General features: G+C 40.7%; 1 protein-coding gene across 2 annotated transcripts in view; it reads right to left on the reverse strand.

Moving 5' to 3' along the window:
- Positions 1 to 19,975, reverse strand: part of fgd6 (FYVE, RhoGEF and PH domain containing 6) — a 31,704-nt gene that overhangs the window by 3,963 nt on the left and 7,766 nt on the right. For both annotated transcript variants that reach the window (XM_008280859.1, XM_008280858.1), the window contains 15 exons: positions 15,863 to 15,974; positions 13,417 to 13,484; positions 13,308 to 13,338; positions 10,148 to 10,299; positions 6,608 to 6,764; positions 5,357 to 5,444; positions 3,456 to 3,506; positions 3,308 to 3,366; positions 3,146 to 3,217; positions 2,458 to 2,526; positions 2,218 to 2,301; positions 1,451 to 1,530; positions 1,224 to 1,326; positions 992 to 1,135; positions 805 to 907 (listed from right to left, as the gene is read on the reverse strand). In XM_008280859.1, coding sequence (XP_008279081.1) covers positions 805 to 907; positions 992 to 1,135; positions 1,224 to 1,326; positions 1,451 to 1,530; positions 2,218 to 2,301; positions 2,458 to 2,526; positions 3,146 to 3,217; positions 3,308 to 3,366; positions 3,456 to 3,506; positions 5,357 to 5,444; positions 6,608 to 6,764; positions 10,148 to 10,299; positions 13,308 to 13,338; positions 13,417 to 13,484; positions 15,863 to 15,974 — 1,373 coding nt within the window. The remainder of the gene's footprint in view (positions 1 to 804; positions 908 to 991; positions 1,136 to 1,223; positions 1,327 to 1,450; positions 1,531 to 2,217; positions 2,302 to 2,457; positions 2,527 to 3,145; positions 3,218 to 3,307; positions 3,367 to 3,455; positions 3,507 to 5,356; positions 5,445 to 6,607; positions 6,765 to 10,147; positions 10,300 to 13,307; positions 13,339 to 13,416; positions 13,485 to 15,862; positions 15,975 to 19,975) is intronic.

Here is a 19,975-nt window from a genome sequence, read left to right on the forward strand (position 1 = left end):
TTGCAGCCCCGTCCTTGAACTAATTGCGTCCATTTTTTTGTTGGGAAAAACAACCAAGTCTAACCTAAACTAAAAAACTGAGATAGTTCAACAAAATCAATTCCACATATCTCATTTAAAAACTTCCCATCAACAATTTGACTGGACTGGGTCGAACTGCAGGCTGTGTTTACACAGAGCACATAGAAGACAAGTCTGGGAAAAAAATGTAAGTCATAACTTATCTATATGATGTGGAATCACCATTTCTTTCCAGTATGACCAACACCTCTGGGCCCTTCTGTACACGTTGATCCCAGTTTTTTGATTTCTGGCATCATAACTTTGTTATATGACCCAGAAGACATTATTGAGTTTCCTCTACTTCTAGCCATGGTAGTACTGTTTCCATAGAGGTGCAGGACTTTATATTGCAGTGAAAAATGAGCCCACAGTGAAGAAAAAGTTTAGATGGTAAAGTTACTCAAGCAGTTTGAAATTGTGCATTAGTTGGGGACTATTTACAGCAGCAGATTAATCCACGTTTGATGCTCTAGTAAGCACTTCTGACTGAGGCTGAATCAATTTCAATGTGTGTGTTCATCGTAACAAAGAAATGAGTCACTCAGGGCTACACTGTGGCTCACTCATGTGTTTTTAGTAGATTATGGACAACGTTGGACCTCTATGGCACAGACGAAAAAGCTATGTGAAGCTTTGGATCCATATTTATTACTGAGGTCAATCCATTGCTGCTTTTGCTCTTTTCAAGGCTATAAGAAATCCCTAAAACCAGACATCCTGCTGCTTATCTTGTTCACTCACTGTTCTCCTGCAGCTTGGCAAAGCAGTGATCACACACACGAGCTGGTTGGTTCTTCAAGTACTCCAGGTAGTACTTATTGGCAGAGCAGGCCTGACACACCACCTGTCAGATACATGGAACGTCAGTGAGACAAGGGGTATTTAAGTACTGTAGTGCAGAAAAAGGGGTAGTCGCAGTGGGACAGACCTTTCCACAGGCGCGACAGTGATGCCTCCTCCAGGTGAGGGTGAACTCGCAGGTACAGATCATGCACATGGTGGCCCTCAGGTCTGGGATCCAGATGGGAGCCTTTGAGCCTAACGGCGCCCCGCTGTCGACAACACCCTCTGCCTGAGAGGCGAGAGACTGAGGGTTAGCACAGCAGCATTCAGGGTGAAGTTATTCTCAAAGCACTAAATAGACAGATTTATAGCTTTACCTCTTCTTGACTTCGGCTTGAAATGAAGGTTATTTTCTTCTTCGTGTAGTCGTCTATGGCCTTGGCGATGGCCTCCAGCCACTCGTCTCTCTCTGTTGCTGAGCTGCAAGCACAGAGTACATCGTTTCTCAGCTGCAGCAAACACAACCACTCCGATTTATTAATGTTTGCAGCTCATAATGTGCAAAATCTGAGGCTGCAGTCGATTGCTAAGACTGAGGGCTGACCTGGCAGACAGGATGAAGGAGCGCTCAACGCTCTCAATGTTCAGCTCGTTCTGATAGGCCTCCTGGCTGGGCTTACTCACCTGGAAAACACAGCACAAGCACATAAATTACATCATCACCAGAGACCGAGCACTTCAGGAAGTGTGTGAGCCGTGTTGACTCTGTTGCTGTGAGAAGCATCAATAATTCACTGCGGTCAATACTTCAGTGAAGTCAAATCTGGGAATCAAAAGCATTAAACACAAAACAACAAGCACATAAGCTCAAGGCAGTATTAAAAAAAATAAATAAATAAACTAAATCAGATATAAAAAATAAATGAAAAAATAATATAAAGACACTGAGTATGCAGCACAAACTCAAAGGTTTAAAGATGCTCCTCTGGTGAAAATCAAGGCTGTTGGTTTTTTTTCTCTTGTTAGCTTTTACAGTTTTGCACAAAAGTTTACATGAACTTGTAAAGAACTCTGATATCCAGTTTCCAGTGACTCCTAGAACTCTTCAAATATGGACTCATTGAAACTCAAGCCTCTATGCCTCAAAAACTATGATGCATTTTGGTTCTTTTATTGATTTATTGCAGGTTATCTGGAAAAATAGCAAAATCTGCTGAGTCAAAAATATACATACAGCAATACTAATATCTGGTTACATAACAGTTTGTTGTTTCTTTTTTTTGCGTGTTTAAATCATTGATCAGAGAGGGACTTTAAAAATAATGAATTCAAACCACAACAGTGAGCTATAAATGCAGTGTTGCCTCCCACCTTCATCCCAGCCAGAGAGAGAACACTGTTGAGTTTATACTGTGCAGACTGGACCGGAGTGGTGTACATGAGTGCATCATTAAACTGCAGAAACAAACACATAGAGAAACAAAATCATCAGACAAAATAAAGCCACACTTAAAGAGAATTGATGTAAACAATATATCTGTGACTGTAGATAAAATTCACACAGGAAGCACTGATTTTACAGACTGGTGCACACGTCCTCCTAATGCTCACCAGAAAAAACATCCGAGGCTGCATGACTTTCCTGGACAGTTTCATCAGGGTGCCCTCCTTCAGAAACACCTGCAAATATGGACACAGCTGCTTTTAAAAACACATCGTCTGCAGATTCCAGAGGCTGAACAGTAACTATTTTCTGACCCTCTAATGAGTCTCACATTTGCTGTGTCACGTGGGTGAGACGAGCAGTCACACTGGTGTCACACAGTCATTAATTTCTTTCTGTAGTGTGTTCGGCCTCAGTGAGCATTTTTAATTATCAAGTTACACACACACAAATAAAAAGATATGGGGTGGAAGCGTTTGGAATATCAACAGTGTCAGAGCTTTTCAATGTAGAATATAATTAAACATAATTATATAGAGGTGGTTTGATACATTTGTTAAACCACAGAGAAAGCAAATCAAAGTGTATTAACCTAAATAACACAGCAGAGAATATCAATTAATTTAAGAACCTATAACATCGTTATTAAATTTGTATGTATTTCATAAGATGATAACGTGGCTGGCTGTGTGTGTTTCTGCATTAAACATTAAAACCTAAATGTTATATTTCTGTCTGTTTGACTTGGCAGCTATATGAGAGAATTTCCACATGTTTGAAGACACAACTGAGTCATGCACTTTGGTTCAAGTTAGGATTTCCCACGTTAAAGGTGGAAACACTTTTGTGACGTACCCTGCCCGGCTGCACGATCTCGTGGTGACCATTGAGACTGTACTGGATCTGCATCAGCTTCTGAAAGTTGTCCTGAAAAAACACAACATCAGGCAGGTGAGAGGAGACACGCGGCTGAAGCCGACCGTCGCTGCTGAACGTTTAAATGGAATCAGGCCTCACCCCTTGTTTCATAATGTCGTTAGCGTGGTTGGCCACTTCCTTCACTATGCTCAGAGCAGCTGTGATGACAGAAATGATAACACATCAGGTTTTTATAGACTTTCAGCACAAAGCAGACACTAATGATGAGTAATGCTCTTTATCTCACCTTGTGTGTCTTTATAATCCTCAGAGTCTTCTGGGAGGTTCTTCAGATAATCTGGAAAAGAGCAGAAAGGTTTCAATTAAATTTGAGCAGGAAAGGTGGACAGTGTGAACATTTAACATCTGCTGGGAGCAGCCTTGTCCACACTAATATGGACATTCTATTTATTCACTAGCTAATGGCGTATAGGTCACTGAACAAAGGCAGATGTTTTTTTTTTTTAGGAGCTTTGGTTTTCTGTGTATCAGTGTGGACATTGTGAAGATGGAAGATGATGATACACCTGAATTTGTGTATGCCCGTTGTGGATTGTGATGAGCGTGTGCCAAACAAACAACAACAAGAGATATACATATAAGGTATATAGACCAGTTTGGTTTGCACTAGGAATTAAAAAGTTTGCAACTTAAGCAGCATTCACCAGCTTGCAAAAGCCTCCATGTCTGATCCACAGAACTGACAAAGTGACAGAAAGTTCTTCTCTCACATTTGAAGCATCACTGATATAAGTTGGTCTGGTGTGCTTACTGCTGGATTTGTAATTGTGTTTGAATTCTCATGTATACAGAGTTTGTTTTTGTAAAACGATGGCTGTGTAAACAGATGTTTTTTTTAAAGACTATTTTTCTGGTATTTATGCCTTTACTAGATAGGACAGTGTGACAGTGAGACAGGAAAGGGGGGAGGACCTGCAGTAAAGCGTCGCGAGCAGGAGTTGAACTCACAACCGCTGCATCGGGGAACTACAGCCCTGTTCATGGGTCGCCCGCTCAGCCAGGTGAGCCATAGGGGCGCCCAACAGAACGGAGTAGAGAATATTAAGCGAAACAATATCTAAATTAGTGCAGATGAGGTCTGAAAACAGCAATACAGGAAAGAGAAAGGTCGTCAAAGCACAAAAATTTGACCTGAGGAGCTTTAATTAACGTAACATACAAAAAATAAAAAATAAAGATCAGAAATTCAACAGCTTGCCCAGAGATTGTTATTATTATTACTACTGTACATGGCATAATATACAGCCAAAAAAAAAGGTAAATGGGATTGAAAGCTGCAAGGACACTGAGCCAAACCGCCTGCCACATCCCTTATCTCATAAAGTAAATGTTTCCATTTTGCAATATTCAAATCATTTCCCAATGCTAACGGAAAGGTTCGTCTCCCATCTCTTGAATATCTTTAATCAAGTCAACTGTAGCTGGTTCCTCCTGTAACCATCTACATGTGGTTGCTTTGGTTTTTTTTTTCATTGGCTGCTCTGAATATTTTCAGAAGGTATCTTTGTCTGTGTAAACTCTTAGTCATTCAGGTCATGGTGATCCAAACAGCCTCAGGAGCAGACAACTGGACTCTGAATAACTGAACAAGTCTCATAGATGAGAGGTGAAACATCCTCAAGAATGAAGAAGTGAAATCACTTTGCTATGTAGAGAGAAGATAAATCAAGTCTTAAAGAGAGGACTGCAGCCCATTGGGGACATGTACTACACCTTTTTGAACCATATTTGCTTATTTATAATGTGTACATTGTGCAAAACATGCATGAAAAGAAAGAATCAACATTTGTTCTTAGTATGAGAGGAGACACATTACAAAATGCCACTTTTTCACCTTTTAATGATACAACAATAGTTTTGTGTTCAGTGCAGGCAGCTTCTTTTTGTCCTTGAAACACGATGAATAACAAAAATCTGTTCAGCAGAATGTGTCCCTCTAACACGAGGGCTCACCAGGTTTCTGTCACTGTGACTGTCCACTGGATGGCAGTGTGCAACCAACGCAGTAAAACCTGACTTCAGTCCAAGTTTCATCCTCGTGCTGCCAATAAAAGCGTAATTCAATAAAGCCTTGACCTGCAGCGTGCCGAGAACAGAGCAGAACGAGGAGTGAATGTGTGTTTGTACCTGTGAGCAGCAGCTGGTACTGAGGGATTCTCTGCACTGGTTTCAGCAGGTAGTGTTTCAGAGCCAGGCTGGCACATCTCGGACTCATCTGAGACAAAACAAACAAAGAGCTGTTTTCACACACACACATCAGAGACACAGACATGCCCAATCAACTGTCTGAGATATGAGCAGCATCTGTTAATGGCTGGAGAGAGCAGATCTACAGAGAGTTTAAATGTCTAAGTGCTATGAAGGTGCAAAAGCTTTGTGTACATAATAAAACAAAGATAATCTCCTCCAAAGTCCAGGTTGGAAATGGTGCTGATGTGACTGATCTCAGGAAATGACAAAAAAATCTAATTAACCCAAAGCCCAAGTAGTTTCTGTTTCTTTCTGCTCCTGTCACATTACTGTGGATTCAGTTTTCACTTTAACATAAAGACCTGCACCTCTGTGGAAACAGCACAACCATAGCTAGAAGTAGAGACGAGTAAAATATGTCTTCTGTGCAGAATGAAAGTTAAATTGGCATAAATCGTTTAAAAAAAAAAAAAAAAAAAAGACGATTTTTCAGATTTTTTGTTTTACCAAAATTGAATAAAACTGGAATCAACATGTACAACAGATTTACAGCCAGCGTTACCAATACCAGAAAAAATGTGTGACTCTATAGACGATAAACATTTTACTACTTATATTTTTAAAATCTTCCAATACTTGTCTCCTGCTTCCTCCTCTCTGAAAAGTCCCTACATTTTTGCTACATGACTGTTGGTCGTAGCTGAGTCACTAATGGCTTACCAGTTGCATTGAATTTAGAAGAATTTTTTGTTTGTGCAAATTACTTTAATTCTGTGTTTTTTAATGACTCGTGTAGAATAAAGTGATGAAATATTACAATTTTAAGCTTAGATTTGGTTATGTCTCCAATGGAATGCTATGTGACAGATAGGTGGTTCAAAGACTGCCTAAAAATTGAACATTTATTTCTGTTTTTACAGAATCCAGATAAATGGTGTACATTTTGTGATTTGCTTTAAAGATAGAAATGTCTTTCAAACCTGCCAGCAGATTTGGGGGTTCAGAGGTTTACAGCTGATTGCTGTTTACACATGTAAAAACGAATGAAGAAGAAATATTCAAAATAAAGTCCTTCAGGAAACGACAGGTCATTCAACAGCAATAAAAAAATAATTTAACTGCAAGAAAACACAAAAAAGCTCGTTAAAAGAAGTTGAAAGAAAAGTAGAACTTAGTTTCCAACTGTACCTCGAACTCTCGGACAACAGCAGCAAACGCGGGGTTCTTCCTGCACTGCTCGTCTAACAGAGCCACGTTGTTGTCGAACTGGCGGATGTAGGTGGAGTACATCTTCAGGTACGGACCCTTCTGGACAAATATGTCTGACAGTCTCTGGTGGTCGCTCCTGTAAGCAGACGGACATAAACAGGTTCCTTCAGTCAGTGAACCAGCTGAGCAGAACATCACTGTGAGATAAACAGGCTCAGCTGTCTATTTCCATCCATCCATTATCTATACACCACTTAATCCTCACTAGGGTCGTGGGGGGCTGGAGTCTATCCCAGCTGACTCAGGGTGAAGGCAGGGGACACCCTGGACAGGTCACCAGTCTATCACAGGGCTACACTTAGAGACAGACAAACAAGCACACTCACATTCACACCTACAGACAATTTAGAATCACCAATTAACCTCAACATGTTTTTGGACTGTGTGGGAGGAAGCTGGAGAACCTGGAGAGAACCCACGCTGCACGGGGAGAACATGTAAACTCCACACAGAAACATCCTGGGTGTCCTCCCAGCTGTCTATTAGCAGAGCAGAATTTTTTTCACTTTTACATGAACTATCATTTAACCTTCTGTTTTCTAATGTGAAACAGGAAGAAACTAAAGTGGCACTACACTGGTTTTTGTGTGGGATGTCCTCTGAGGCCTCTCTAAACTTTCTAAAATTACCCTGATGGTGTGTTATATTTGGGTTTGAGTCTTCTAATTTGGAAAAGAAAGCCTTCATTACTAATAGGAGCCTTTAGGTTTTAAAGCAGTGACAGTCTAATGACAGACACGACTACCTGCTTTAAGCGACTGCCCTCAGGACATTGTTCCAAGGCACCAATTTGGGGAACTAAAAATCTTCATGTGTCTTTTATCGCTATTGATATGCTTAACGGAAATTAGCACTCTGACTGTGTCTTTGCTCTATTTTGGTACAACTGTATCAGGTTTTTGTTATTTACTGCAATTTCTGCCCTTTTGATTCTTTTAACTGCAGAACTCGTTTCCCTTAATGGGACAATAAAGATAACCTTGAACCTTGGACATGCTGGTTGGGAAAGAATTCTGCTCTTTTCTTTTTCATGACCGCTTTTATTTAATGGTACTGCTGTTGCGTGGCAACCAGCACAACACCAACAACAACAGACATCCCCGCAGAGATCAAGGACAAACAGTGAGGAGGAGGGAAAAGAGATGAGTCCAGACAACAGGGACTGATGGAAGACAGCAGGTAGAAGTCGTATCTGCCTTTTATAATCACAACGGAGATCTCTGGACAGTCAGATGGAAGCGATAACGATGAGGAGAGAAGAAGAGTTTGCTGCAACGAAAGGTGCCACCTTGCTCACGTGACAGTGAAGGAACGTTTCTGCAGCCCACATACTTAACCGTTAGTCATGAGGGTTACATCCACACTACATACCCAGGGAGTTTTCACATGTCTTCTTTGTTGTTGTTTACATCCTTCCCTTCGCAAGCACATACATTTTTTTTTCTCTTGCAATATTTGCACTGTGTTTCTGTTTCTTTCCTACAATTTGCACTGGGTGTTCCCAGTTATTCCTGCACTGACTGTACAATTTTTTTGGAGCTGTTGTAACGGTGAACTTTCCCCACTGTGGGATCAATAAAGTTTATCTTTATCTTTAAAATGTAGGATCCAGTGTTGCTGGAGCTACATATAAACTCAGGATTAGTCAAGATTTCTCAGCCTCTGATGTAATAATTTCAACAATTATTTTTATATTCTGTCCCCAAACTTTATAGAAGAACAACATTAAGTCGCTGGATTACATCTTTAACAAATACTTAAGAGAATTCATTTAATCTCTTATTTTGAAAGTTCCGGCAATCATTGCTGTCGGCTGTGACATTATTTTACCTATTCATTTACTTTCTTAATTTCAAAACATAAGGTTAAGCAGGAGTGTTTTTGATTGATTTTCTAAACCACTGATGTGCTAGTGAAAGTTGAAGTTTTTTTAGTTTTTTTTTAAAGCTTTTTTTTTGATAGAACAGTGGAGAAGGGGGACAGGAAAGTCGGGGAGAAGAATGGGGGAAGGACCTAAAGTGTCACGAGCCGGATTCGAACTCACTATCACTACATTGAGGACTTTTAGCCCCTGTACATGGGACGCCAGCTCAACCAAGTGAGCTATCACAGCGCCCCAAGTTGAAGCTTTTTCATTGAGCTGTGAAACTTTGTAGACTTTATTGTATTTTATTTTTTAAGCAAACTCAAGACCTACCTCTTTAGTCAGGCTTGTGATATATTTATTAGATTTTATTTATTTATCAGTTTTTATCTATTTCTTTATTGTTTGTATTGTTTTATTGTATTTTTAGTTTCTGTAAAGCATTTTGTGTTGCATTTCTGTTTGTATGAAAGGTGCTATAGAAAACAAGTCTGATTGGTTGATTGATGGATTGATGGATTGATGGATTGATTGATTGATTGATTGATTGATTGATTGATTGATTGATTGATTGATTGATTGATTGATTGATTGACTGATTGATTGACTGATTGATACTAAAATTTTAATTATAGGAGGTGAATATTGAACCAGGATACAGACGCGCAAAAATTAAACATCTGCCTTTTTCTGTTGTTCTGTTTCTTCTTCCTTGTTCTGTTTTTCTGTTGCGTTCACTGGCAGGGACAGCAGAGGAAAACAGGACATATGGGGAAGAGAGACTCAGGGAGTGACATGCAGCAAACGATCAGGCCAGCTGGGATTTGAACCAAGGACACGCTGGTTGCATCTAAAATCTGACTTTTACCAGGTGAAACCTGAACCATATAAGAGGCTTCAACTGGTGCAGAATGCAGCGACAGACTGAGAGCAGGAAAAGAGAGCACATTCTCTCACTTCAACACACTGGCTGCAGATTGGTTTTAGGATTGATTTTAAAATGTTATTCTTTCCTTTACAGTGTCTACATTTATGATTACAGGGAAACAGGATTTTAATAGAACAGTCAAAAAAATGAGGGCCTATGTCTTTTCCTACACACTTTCTTAACCTCGATGGAAAGCGTGACGGTTGTGAAGGAGAATTTACAAGGACATAGGAAAAGAGAGTTTCGACTGCACAAGGCTAATGGTGTAGCGGGGCATGTTGTTGACGTGGATGGTGTGTCACTTTGAATGCTGCTGCTGCAAGAAATTATGAAACAGTGTCATCTCCTTTCATGTTGTGAAGGATGGACCAGTGTGTCTTTTGCTAAAAGAGAGAAGAGAAGAAGCAGTGCAGCACCTCAGGCATTTACAGAATTCAGCCAGCTCTTATTATGCCTGGTGTCATTTCACTCAGGTAGGAGTCTTCCTGAGAATAAAAGAAAGACTGTTCAATCTGTCAGGGAACCGAAGGTCTGAAGCTGCCTGCCTAAAGAGCTCAGACTCATCAGATCACATCTTATAACTTGTTTTTATCGCTTCACCCACAAATCTTCTTTGTTTTTAGGTTTTTTTCCCCTTTTGTGTGTGTCTGTGTGTGTGTGTGTGTACCAGTGTGCCACTCTCTCCTCCAGCTCTCTCTGCAGGTCTCTGTTGAGCTGGTACAGCTGAGGCAGGTAGTACAGGATCTGACTGAGGATCCGCTCATCCACCACCGGCTTCCCATTCTGACGGGTTGCCTTGGCAACAGCATCCCGGAAGTCCTGAAGAGACACACGGGGGGTTAATGGTGACGCTGCCTCATATGAAAACACAGCAGTAGAGGGTGGGGTGGCACAGGAGCCACGTGCTGTGCTGCAGCTGAACAGGAACACCTGGTTATCACCTCATTAACTGCCCCCTCCTCCTCCCCCCTCCCCCACACCTCAGCACATATTTCATGATGCAGACACCGCTGAGTCAGGACTTCGACCTTGTCCAGCGCGCCAACACACACATCCACCTGGAAGGAAGCGGGGAGGCCACGCAGGATCCCGACGTCCTGGTTAACTTCTGTTTTTCATTCTCTCTCGTACGTACGTCCACGGCTCGAACGTACCGTAACAGGAGATGAGTTCATCTGGCAGTAAAATCACTACTGCAACAATTAATTAATAAGTTATCAGCTATTAAATGAATAACCACATTAATATAATAATCTTTTTATTAGTCTGAGCCATTTTGAAAATTGCATAAATCTTCTGATTCCAGCTTCTTTAATGTAAATATTTTCTGGTTTCTTTGCGTCTATACAACAGTAAACTGAATATCTTTGTTGTTGTGGACAACCAAGACTTTTGAGTTTGTCATCCTGGATTTTGTGAAACAGTGACTGACAATTATTACATTTATAAACCCAACAAGTAATCGATTAATCGAGAAAACAATCGACAGATCAGAGCAATAAAAATACTAATTAGTTGCAGCCCTAGTTTAAATCCTAACGATCAAAACATCCATTTTATAGATTTCATTTGAACTGATTTGATTTTTTTCCACAACTGTTGATCTTTTTATATCCTTTAAGAATACATTTTCATGATGTTTAGCTTGTTTGTTATTTTAAATAAAGCTTTGCAAATGACATCTATAACTGTATTAGGTAGTATATTTAAAAATGTGATGCATGATTAGAGGATGATTAATTACATTACTTTAAAAAGTAATCACCTCATTGACCAAAGTACAGATACAATGAACAGCAAAAAAACACAAAAAGAACAAGAGAAAACTGAAATGTAAGTAAGATTGTACCACACAAGTTTAGGAATTTTAAATATAACTTAATGCCATAATAATCAAGTCCTATTATCACTCTTATTAAATATCTACATATGTTTTTCTTGTACATTTACTCCAGAACACAAAATGTTCAGGCTTCTACAGTCCAACAGGTGAACCCACAAACCACTGTCTTCTAATTCACACAACACACACGAAAGGCTACAAAAAAACTAAAAAAAAGGGACCAGAAAGTTTAAACACGTCGGCCGGATGAGTTGCCACAAGTATGCAGTGAAGCGTCGCCAAACCCACGCACACACCTGCACGCGCACGACACCCACTGCGCGCACACACCGAGGATTATCTGAGGCATGTGCGTGTCTGGAGGTCGTCTCTGTGGCCTGAGGAAGCAGCTGCTGCGCGGCCAGGCCGTCCGCACACAGAGAAGAATGCGATCTGACCTCTTTTCTTGGACAGAGCTCCCGAGCCTCGCCCTCCCTCCCCCCCCGACAGTCGGCCACAGGACAATGTTTTCTCGTAATCCTGCAGCGGTTTCACTAAAGCCAACGTCTGAGGCGGCCAGACAGGTGGACCCTCGGCGTGGGCTGCCCGAACCCACTCACCTGGGATTCCCCCAAGGACACACAGTGGAGCAGGCGTGTCCTTGGAAAAAAACATAAACAGAAGGAGCTTCCCAACAGAGGGCCTCTAAAAAAACTGCTGAACTAAAAGTCGAGCAACAACCGAGGAGCCACCTGAAGGACTTTGATTATCTGTTTATCTTTTTAGCAATTTCTCAAGCAAAGACGGAAAACAGTCTCAGATTACAGCTTCAAGAAAGGGAGGATTTGCTGCTTTAATGAAAAAGTGAAAACTTCTTTGGTTTTGGACTGTGAGTTGGACTGTTGGGTATTTTTCACTAACAAAAGAATTAAAAGATAAATCAAGAAAAAAAAAATCTCAAATTTGATGCTGCTGCAAGAAAATCCTTGTTTCATTTGTCAAACAATTTCAATTTCAAGCTGTGTTTCTCTGTAAATGCAGTTTTTTTTTAGGATATTCACGACAATATCTACACATAGAGCTGGGCAATAAACCTAATTTGGTTTATGAACAGTGACAGAATTTACCACAGAGTGTTAACTAAATCATTTTTACTTACACGTTTCCTAATAAACCCTCATAAAAACCACACATCAAGCGGTCACATGGTTCCTGTTAGTTCTGCTTTCACTCATAAGAATAAAGGATGCAACACATTAAAAACATAATGCCAAACATTCTCTAATTCAAGGCTTTGAAGTGCGACAAGTGCCTTTTGGCGCGTCAGACTAAAGAATTGTGAGTATTTTTACAATATAATGACAACAATGCAGCATGCGGCTCTTTAAAATACTTTGGGCTGCTGGTAAGAAAGCCACAAAGCAGACAGGACTGCAGGCAAACCCTCCAGCAGAGAATAACTATCTGTGCAGAAATCAGCTTGTAAGATGGAAAAACACATGCAGTGTAAAATGACTGAATTATGTCAGCCAGCAAACTGCACAGTCCATGATGCCAAAGCTAAAACAAAACTCAAGTTAATAATTCCTCTCCAAGTCTTTGCTCTCTTGTATACACACACACTCCCCTGTCAGTGTTTCCTAGTGATGCCACTGATCAAAGCGCCTCCTCCCCCCTTGTGGCTGTACATTTACCTGCCCACTGGCCGCCCCGGGGAAACCGAAAACCCTCCGACACAGCAACTTTAAAAGCCTCAGCGGTGAAATAACTGCATTATTCAACTCTGTGAGAGCACTTGAGCAAAGACAACAGCGGCCAAGAGCGCATTAATTCATGTCCATCCTTTACTTAAGGAACGGCTTTGATCGCCACTCGAAACGTCCACGGCGTTGGTACCAAAACATACAAGCTCCATTTATTATGCTGGGCACTCTCTCCCCCGGCTGCCGAAACAAATCATCAAAACACTCCTTTAATAGTAGCCTTGGATAAACTGGACACTTACTATGTGTAGAAGCTTCAGGACGTCCACAAACCTGTCAAAAGAGAAAAAGTGCATCGGTCAGACCAACAGATTTTAGCACATTTTGACAGTTCATCGTTAAGACACTCACACTTTCTCCGAGCTCATGATTTCCTGGGCGATGTGCACCACCTTCTTCCTCTTCATCTCATCCTCCTGCTGAAAGAGCACAAACAGTCAGACGACGCCACATAAACAAAAACACAACAACAACAACAGTCCGGTGTTCGCTCACAGGCTCGCTGCAGACCACCATGATCAACACCATGGGCTCAAACAACAGCTCAGCCAGGCCTGAAAAAGCACAGAGGCAACCTTTCCCTTCCCTTTGCCCGTCTCCTCTCCCCGACTCTTTCTGATGGTGTGTGTTGTTGAATGGTAATGGGGCGGTCTCTCAATGACTTAATTTGGACAGCGGCCTTGGCCCCCCGGCTGACTGAAATGCCCCCCCCGCCGTCCAATCGGAGCCTGTATTTGCGATACCCCCGGAGCTTTGAGAGGCATCAGACACAGGTGGTGACAGTATCATGGAGAGGGTCGCACAGGACGGGGAAAGAAAAAAAAAAAAAAAACTCATTGAGGGAGCTATTCCTGAACCTGTAGGCCTTCTGTGTTTGCTCACCATCCCCCCTCTTTTCAACACACACTTCTGGAAAGCAGTGACAGGCAGCGAACACACTTGGCAGCATGCGCTCTGTCTCCTGTGGCTGCAGCGACCGTTTGGTCACCAGCAGTGATACGAGGCGTCCGATGTGACTGCGAACACTCGGCCAAGTTTCATAAGCTGACGTCACGTTTGAAAAGCGCAGTGTCATTTTTCCGTTGCTCTGCTCGCTTTGGAGCTCGTAATAATTCTGGAGCATTTTGTCTGATGTGTGATTATAAGTGGTCCTATCAAGATGGTGGTGTCCAGTTTGTGGGGGGAGGGATGAGTGTTGAGATGATCATTGAATATTGTTGGGGTTTTTTTTGTTTGACCTCTTTCCCACCATGGCTCACTTGTTTCCACTTTTCAGGGTCAGAAACATCAGATTTATAAAGCACTTGATTTAGCTTTTTCATAATCATTAATACTATTAAAAATCATATGAGTAATAAGAAACACTACAGACATTTAGGGTTGTTCTTGTGCTTTGTTTTTTCAGCAGTTGGAACCAAATAAGTGTGTTTTGTTTCTGATCTTTGAGTAAAAGTGAGTGAAGTTTAGGAGATTTCGACACCACGTGTCAATGGTGATGCAAGAACAGAATGCATGCTGGTATGCTTATTAATATATTATTAATATAAAGAGAATCAGGGATTATTCACACTCACGCACAAATCATGAATCAAACACAGCCTAATTTTAAACATGGGCTGTGATGACGAAAATACAGAAAAATAAAATGCATGGTAAAAAAAACAACAACATACTGTCAACGACTCAGAGAATTCTTCCCAATTTTATAAGACATGTTTTCAATGAAAATTGGTGATTCTAAATTGTCCGTAGGGGTGAATGTGAGTGTGCTTGGTTGTCTGTCTCTAAGTGTAGCCCTGTGATAGACTGGTGACCTGTCCAGGGTGTCCCCTGCCTTCACCCTAAGTCAGCTGGGATAGACTCCAGCCCCCCATGACCCTAGTGAGGATTAAGTGGAGTATAGATAATGGAGGGATGGATGTTTTCAATGAAGCTCATGTCTTATTCATCCTTGGTACAGCTAAATCCACTGGGGGGTTTAAAATTTGTCAGACTGACATCATGTATCAGAGCCAGAAACTGTAAAAACAGAAAGGTCATGTGCAGTGCTGTTGGATCTAAGCCTAAATCATGATATTTCCTCAAAATCCATTTATTTTAAACATTTCTTTTTCTTTTTTTAAATAGACTATTCATACTATTCTCAAACATTTTTTCTACCAAAAACTCTGCATTCCTCAACACAATCATGAAACCATTTGTGACTCAGCTGCGACTAAAAGTCACTTGACAAAAATTCAGGGAGTTTTCTCATAAACTTGGCTGAACCCCCCCCCCCGAAAGAGCCAACACCAAAGGGAAATAACTGGCACCAAAATGAGAATAAAAAGATATATATTTTGTTAATAGGAGTTTCCATCAAGCATAATAGACATTTTTGTTTATCAGTCACAAACAACAGGAGATTTCTTTCAAATAAGGTAACACAACCTTCATGTGTCGTCATCTTCCAAAGGCCCATTCTGAGCCTGACTTGACCTGACATTTATTATAATAAGCAAACAGAGGAGCTCCTCAGACATCTATTTCATTATGCAAGATCATAAAAGAGGGACGAATGGATCAAAAGTAAACTCCACAGATGGAAACTGGAGGCATTATAGCAAAGATAAGCAATAAACTTTACAGGTTGTGGCACCAAGTTCAACAAGGATGGAGTAAGGACTGCCCATCAGGGACTGTAAACACTTCAGTTTCACTTCAAATCTAATTACTTTATGACTTTACAGGGAGTCAGTAGATTGCTCTGTAATGACTGAATTGCCCTCCCATTACACGCAGGGTTTAATTATGGTACCTGTCTGTCTGCCTCGTCCAGGTGCTCCTTACTGGAGGTGGAGCTGTTGTCCTCCTCGTCTGAGCTGTGGATCTCCTCCTCCTCGGAGTGGACGTCCTGGCCCAGCCAACCGCTGCTCGCCAAAAAAACACAGAAACCGCACATTCAGCACGACAGACAGAGACGGCGTGACAGTCAGAAAAAGATTAAATGGTACACGTAGCAGAATTTAGCTTCTCTTTACAGGGGATGTTTAAATCTGTGAAAGAGCAGCAGGGCAGGGCTGCAGAAGAGAAAAACCCTCCCTGGATAAATAAAGATTAAACAAGGCTTGTGCAATGTGGGGGACATGATAGATTGAACAAACAATAGTCCTTCCTAACAAAAGTATGTGAGTCAGTACAAGACTGAAACTCATTCAGACGCCTTGTACGATGGAAAATATCGATGATTACATTTTGACAACATGTTAGGGAGCCTGAAAAAAAAAATCCCTGGACGGACTGCTCAGGGAGAGATGCTGAAAGACACAAACCACAGTGTCCACAAAAAATAAAACAACCGCTACTATTAAAAAAGAGAAACAAAAGAAAAACTAAACAGTGGAGGCGAGACAGATGGAGAGGAGGCAGTCTGGTGGAAGACCTGCCACCAGAACAGAGCAACGGAAACAAGGATGAAACAAATGTTAGCTGAACGCTTCAGTTAAAATCCTCTTGGGAAAAAAAAGACGGAAATCTCCCTAAAAATATAGATCAAAGGGATACAAACCTCCTATTCATCCACAACTACTCCAATTACTTTAGTCATTTTAACAAGCAATAATACAACACTGAATTATCACCTTGGACTCTGGATGTTTTTTATTCAATATTGATTGAAATTTCAATGGCAATTTGATGCACGCACTACGTTTATGATAAGCTGACAGTGTCTGATCACGTCGGCTTCATGTCTGAATGAGGGTCCTGGTCACCTTTCAGTAAAAGTCTTAGTCCTAGTAATTTACCGTATCACTTTCACAAGTTAACTGCACGCATGACTTACTTTGAGTTGTATGAAGTGATACAAGGAAAGCATTGTCCACATTTCAGTATCAGTATAGGTCCAAAAACATCACAGAGAGCAAAAGCCAAAATCAGAAAAACAGCTTTCTCATTAGCTTTGTCCTACAATTTCCCATTTATTACAAATGTCCTTCATATGAAACACGACTATGATGAAGAGTCTGCAGGTCAGAGTCACCAACAATTATTGTAAACCAGGTTTTAACGAAACATTAACAGGAGCTGAAGTTTTGTTTGTTGCTTCCAGATGTTTGTAGGAGTCTTTCCTCTGAGATAATTAAATATCTGCAGCTTCAGACAGCAGCAGGATCCATGTGAGCGTCTCCAAAGAGAGAGATTAGTGGTAGTTAGATTATCATCACACCTGAATAAAACTTTCAATGTCCAGGAATTCATTATTGAACTAAGCTGTTAACAAATTGTACATTTAATAAGATGCTCTTGGTCTAAATGTAGTCTTTTGTTTAATTGTGTATTATTATGCATTATACATCACTGGATGTACTGTCTGTGTATGACAACTATTGAGCAAAATACCAGTATAAAAGTGACAAAATCTTGTTATTTTAACAGACTGATGAAGCCGGCAATGTCACGTATCCCTTGTCTGAGAAGAGCTACAGAATAGTGATCAAAACTATAAACAACAAAGCCACGAAAAAGTTCTGAATCTCTCATGAATATCGAGCTCATGTGCACTAAACATGATGCGTCCACTTACTGCTGTATGGACTAAAGATCCTCTGAATACTGATAATGTTTTGGGTAGCCCCACATGTACGCTTTTCTGCCCTGAGAGACATTTAAAACCTGTATTTCTACACCCCGTGTCTTTATCATCTGTGCTGCTGGCAGTGAAACAACATGCCGGCTCGGGGCTCCTTACAAACACTGTTGTCTGCCAGGTCAGTACAAGCAGCAACATGTGTTTGTGTGTCACTAATGTTTTGATCTGGCTCTTACAGTCTTTTCTGGAGAATTAAGCTGTCTGATTTCACAGGGCTGATGAGCTGAGATTTCAGAACTGGAGGGATTAATGTGTTGGTGTTTTGTCTCCCTCTTGTCCGGCTGTCTATTTTTACACAAATCTGCTGGATGCTGTACTTTCACCAGGAGGGTGATGGCTCGGAATAAATATTAGGTGGATAAGATGGTGGGACTCCAATAATTCACACTTTTCCTTTCACTCTTATCAGCAAAAGCCCACTCTCTCCACTTCCTTGTTTTTCTTACGCGTCTCTTTCACCTAAATCTCAACAAACACTCGCTCTTCCTCCCTCTTCCTCAGTCTCTTTCTTCCGTATGCTTTCTCTATAGCCGAGCACTCCGGCATACTGGGCCAGGCACAGAGCGCCACTTGTTTACAGCCCGGGGCTACTTACATAAACTTAACAGGCTCGGATGCCTGGGAAACACTACAGATTCACTCACTCCCTCTAACACACAAACAACCAGCCAACTGCTCTGCATACCAGACAGAATTAAGAAGCACAGCACATCTTAATTGTTTTAACGACTGCTTTCACACCGGTGTACCTCGGCGTCGACTAACATGGCCCTGACCTCATCACTGGTAGAGCCCCTGTAACGGAAGAAATAGGAAAACATGCCTCGGTATGATGGATGTGACTTGGTGATGGGATGGAATTTGCATTGATTCACTAACATTGAAGGGATGTGTCTATTACCTCGCTAAAAGGCATGTTGTCTTTACAAGGAGAAATCACCAGAATTACACCAGAAACTGTAAAAGCAGAAAGAATCAACATTGTTTTTAACTCTCAGATAGTCCCTGCACTGTTCATCTGAGACATGCCATTCTGTCAAAAACAAATCTAAACTTAAAATCCTGACATTTCATCCAAATCGCTTTTTCTACATGTCTCATTTAAAAATTCACCAAAAGTAAACAGCTTGCACGAGCTAAATTCCATAAAAAACCAAACATTATGTGCTCTTCGGTACAACTGGGAAGCCATAAGTGACTCAGCTGTGACCAGCAGTCACGTGACAAAACCTCTGGTACTTTTCAGCTGAACTGCAGGCTGTGTACACAGAGCAGATCGGAGAAAATGATGAAAACAATAAAAATATAAGCATTAAATTATTTGTAGTATGTCAAGTCATATATTTTTTTCAGTATTAGTAACACATGAGTACTTGTAAAAACGTTGTACATGTCGTTTACAGTTTTCATTTATAGTTTTTGTGAAATAAACAATTAAATTTCAAGAAATGCAACTTTCATTTGCTTCTTTTATTATCATTTATGACATTATAACTGTGTCATACTGCACAGAACACACCTCCGTCCTTCTAGTCATGGTTGTGCTGTTGCCATAGAGATGCAGGACTTTATATTGCAGTAGAAACAACCATCCCTCAGTGAATAAAAATGTGACAGGAACAACAGAAAAAAAACAATCACTGCATGGGGTAAAGAGAGTATGGATAATTCCCTGAAATTCTGACATGAATCTAAATAATTTATCAAGCTACATGCTAAAGATTTGCTGGTTCTAGTTTGCTAAAGCTGCACTAACCAATACTTTTATTGAAACAAGGCTTTTGTCCAGGCTTTTCTTCTGTTATTTATCTACCACACCATCTAAGAAATTTGCCTAACGGCTGTCTAGCAGCAGCACTCAAACAGAGACGCTGCCTCACAGTGTTTCATTATTTACTTACTAGCATTGCTTCAGCTAGGCCTTCATCTCTATACTCATAGTTAAAGTACGTAACCAAAGTTGTCTCTGTTTAATCGGACCAGTTAACCAATCAGCACTGACGGAGCTTTACAGTGGGCAGGCCTTAAAGACACAGGAGCTAAAATAGACAGTTTTAGAGATTGAGAAAAGGTGCTACAGCAATATACACTATGAGAAAAATAATGTGCTCTTTGGACATTAAGGCATATAAACATATTCTAATAGATCTCAAAAATATGATTTAAAAATAATTTTTCTTTAAATGACCATGTATAAAGTGAACAGGCTCAGTAGAGGAACAAAGCAGCCTATAATCGTTACGTTCCATTTATCTCTGAGGTGTTTTTTCTTTTAGCTCA

This window comes from Stegastes partitus, unplaced genomic scaffold (assembly GCF_000690725.1).
Source record: "Stegastes partitus isolate 25-593 unplaced genomic scaffold, Stegastes_partitus-1.0.2 Scaffold212, whole genome shotgun sequence".
Taxonomy (NCBI): Eukaryota; Metazoa; Chordata; class Actinopteri; family Pomacentridae; genus Stegastes; species Stegastes partitus.